The sequence below is a fragment of the Sinocyclocheilus grahami genome, unplaced genomic scaffold, assembly GCF_001515645.1.
Source record: "Sinocyclocheilus grahami isolate Dianchi unplaced genomic scaffold, SAMN03320097.WGS_v1.1 scaffold10379.1, whole genome shotgun sequence".
NCBI classification, from domain to species: domain Eukaryota; kingdom Metazoa; phylum Chordata; class Actinopteri; order Cypriniformes; family Cyprinidae; genus Sinocyclocheilus; species Sinocyclocheilus grahami.
In genome coordinates this window covers 1-764 of record NW_015513195.1, presented here as the reverse complement: position 1 = coordinate 764, position 764 = coordinate 1, and the positions used below count along the sequence as shown (strand labels likewise).

General features: G+C 38.5%; 1 protein-coding gene across 1 annotated transcript in view; it reads right to left on the bottom strand.

Annotated features, from left to right (window-relative positions):
* Positions 1-573, bottom strand: part of LOC107578463 (retinoid isomerohydrolase-like) — a gene marked incomplete at its 5' end in the record, with an annotated part of 5,227 nt that extends 4,654 nt beyond the window's left edge. The window contains 3 exons of the mRNA XM_016264416.1: positions 5-111; positions 186-327; positions 431-573. Of these exons, the coding sequence (XP_016119902.1) occupies positions 5-111; positions 186-327; positions 431-573 (392 nt within the window). The remainder of the gene's footprint in view (positions 1-4; positions 112-185; positions 328-430) is intronic.
* Positions 574-764: the final 191 nt, after the last annotated feature.

The following is a 764-nucleotide window of genomic DNA, read 5'->3' as shown; positions in this document are numbered from 1 at the left end:
CAGCGAGGCTCCCTTCCCCATGCAGTTTCCGATGTTGTAGACCGTGCCGTCTTTCTCGATGTGCGGATGAGCCGTTACTCCATTTATGTTCACATAGTCACACATGTCAACCTTTTGAAGTGATGAAGTAATATTTCTTAAATGCTGGAAAGGACTACATGATATTTAAATCATCTTTGTCTTACCTTTTTCAAGGTTTCCAAGGTTTCCACATTGACTTTGGTGATGTAATTAGTCTCAGTGACAGCATAAAAATCCTCTCCGATGGGGTAAACGTTCACCAGGCAGTTATCCGTCACCTCAACGCCTTTGAAATATGTGAAGAACCTGGCAAAAACGACAAAAAATGCTGACGCAGCGAACCCATCAGCATTGTGCCATGCATCCCAAAGGTTCGAGTTCTGTGAGCTACAGTAATTAATAATCAAACCTGGAGAAGATGTTCTTGCAGGGATCTGGATAAGCACAGGTTCCAAACTCAGTAATCACCACTCGTTTCTCGGTCATAGCGCGAACGTAAGCATCTGTTTTGACAAACCTGTGGGGAAAAAACGCCAGAGTTATTATAGTTAACTAAAACTGAAACTAAAAAAAAAAAAAAACTAAAATATTTAATAATTAAAATATATATAAAAAAAACAACAACAACTTTCTTACAGCTAGTTACAAGGCAACATTTCTCATTTTAATTCAGTACAAAAATAACTAAAATTAAACACACACACACTCACACTCATTCACACACACACACACACACACACACT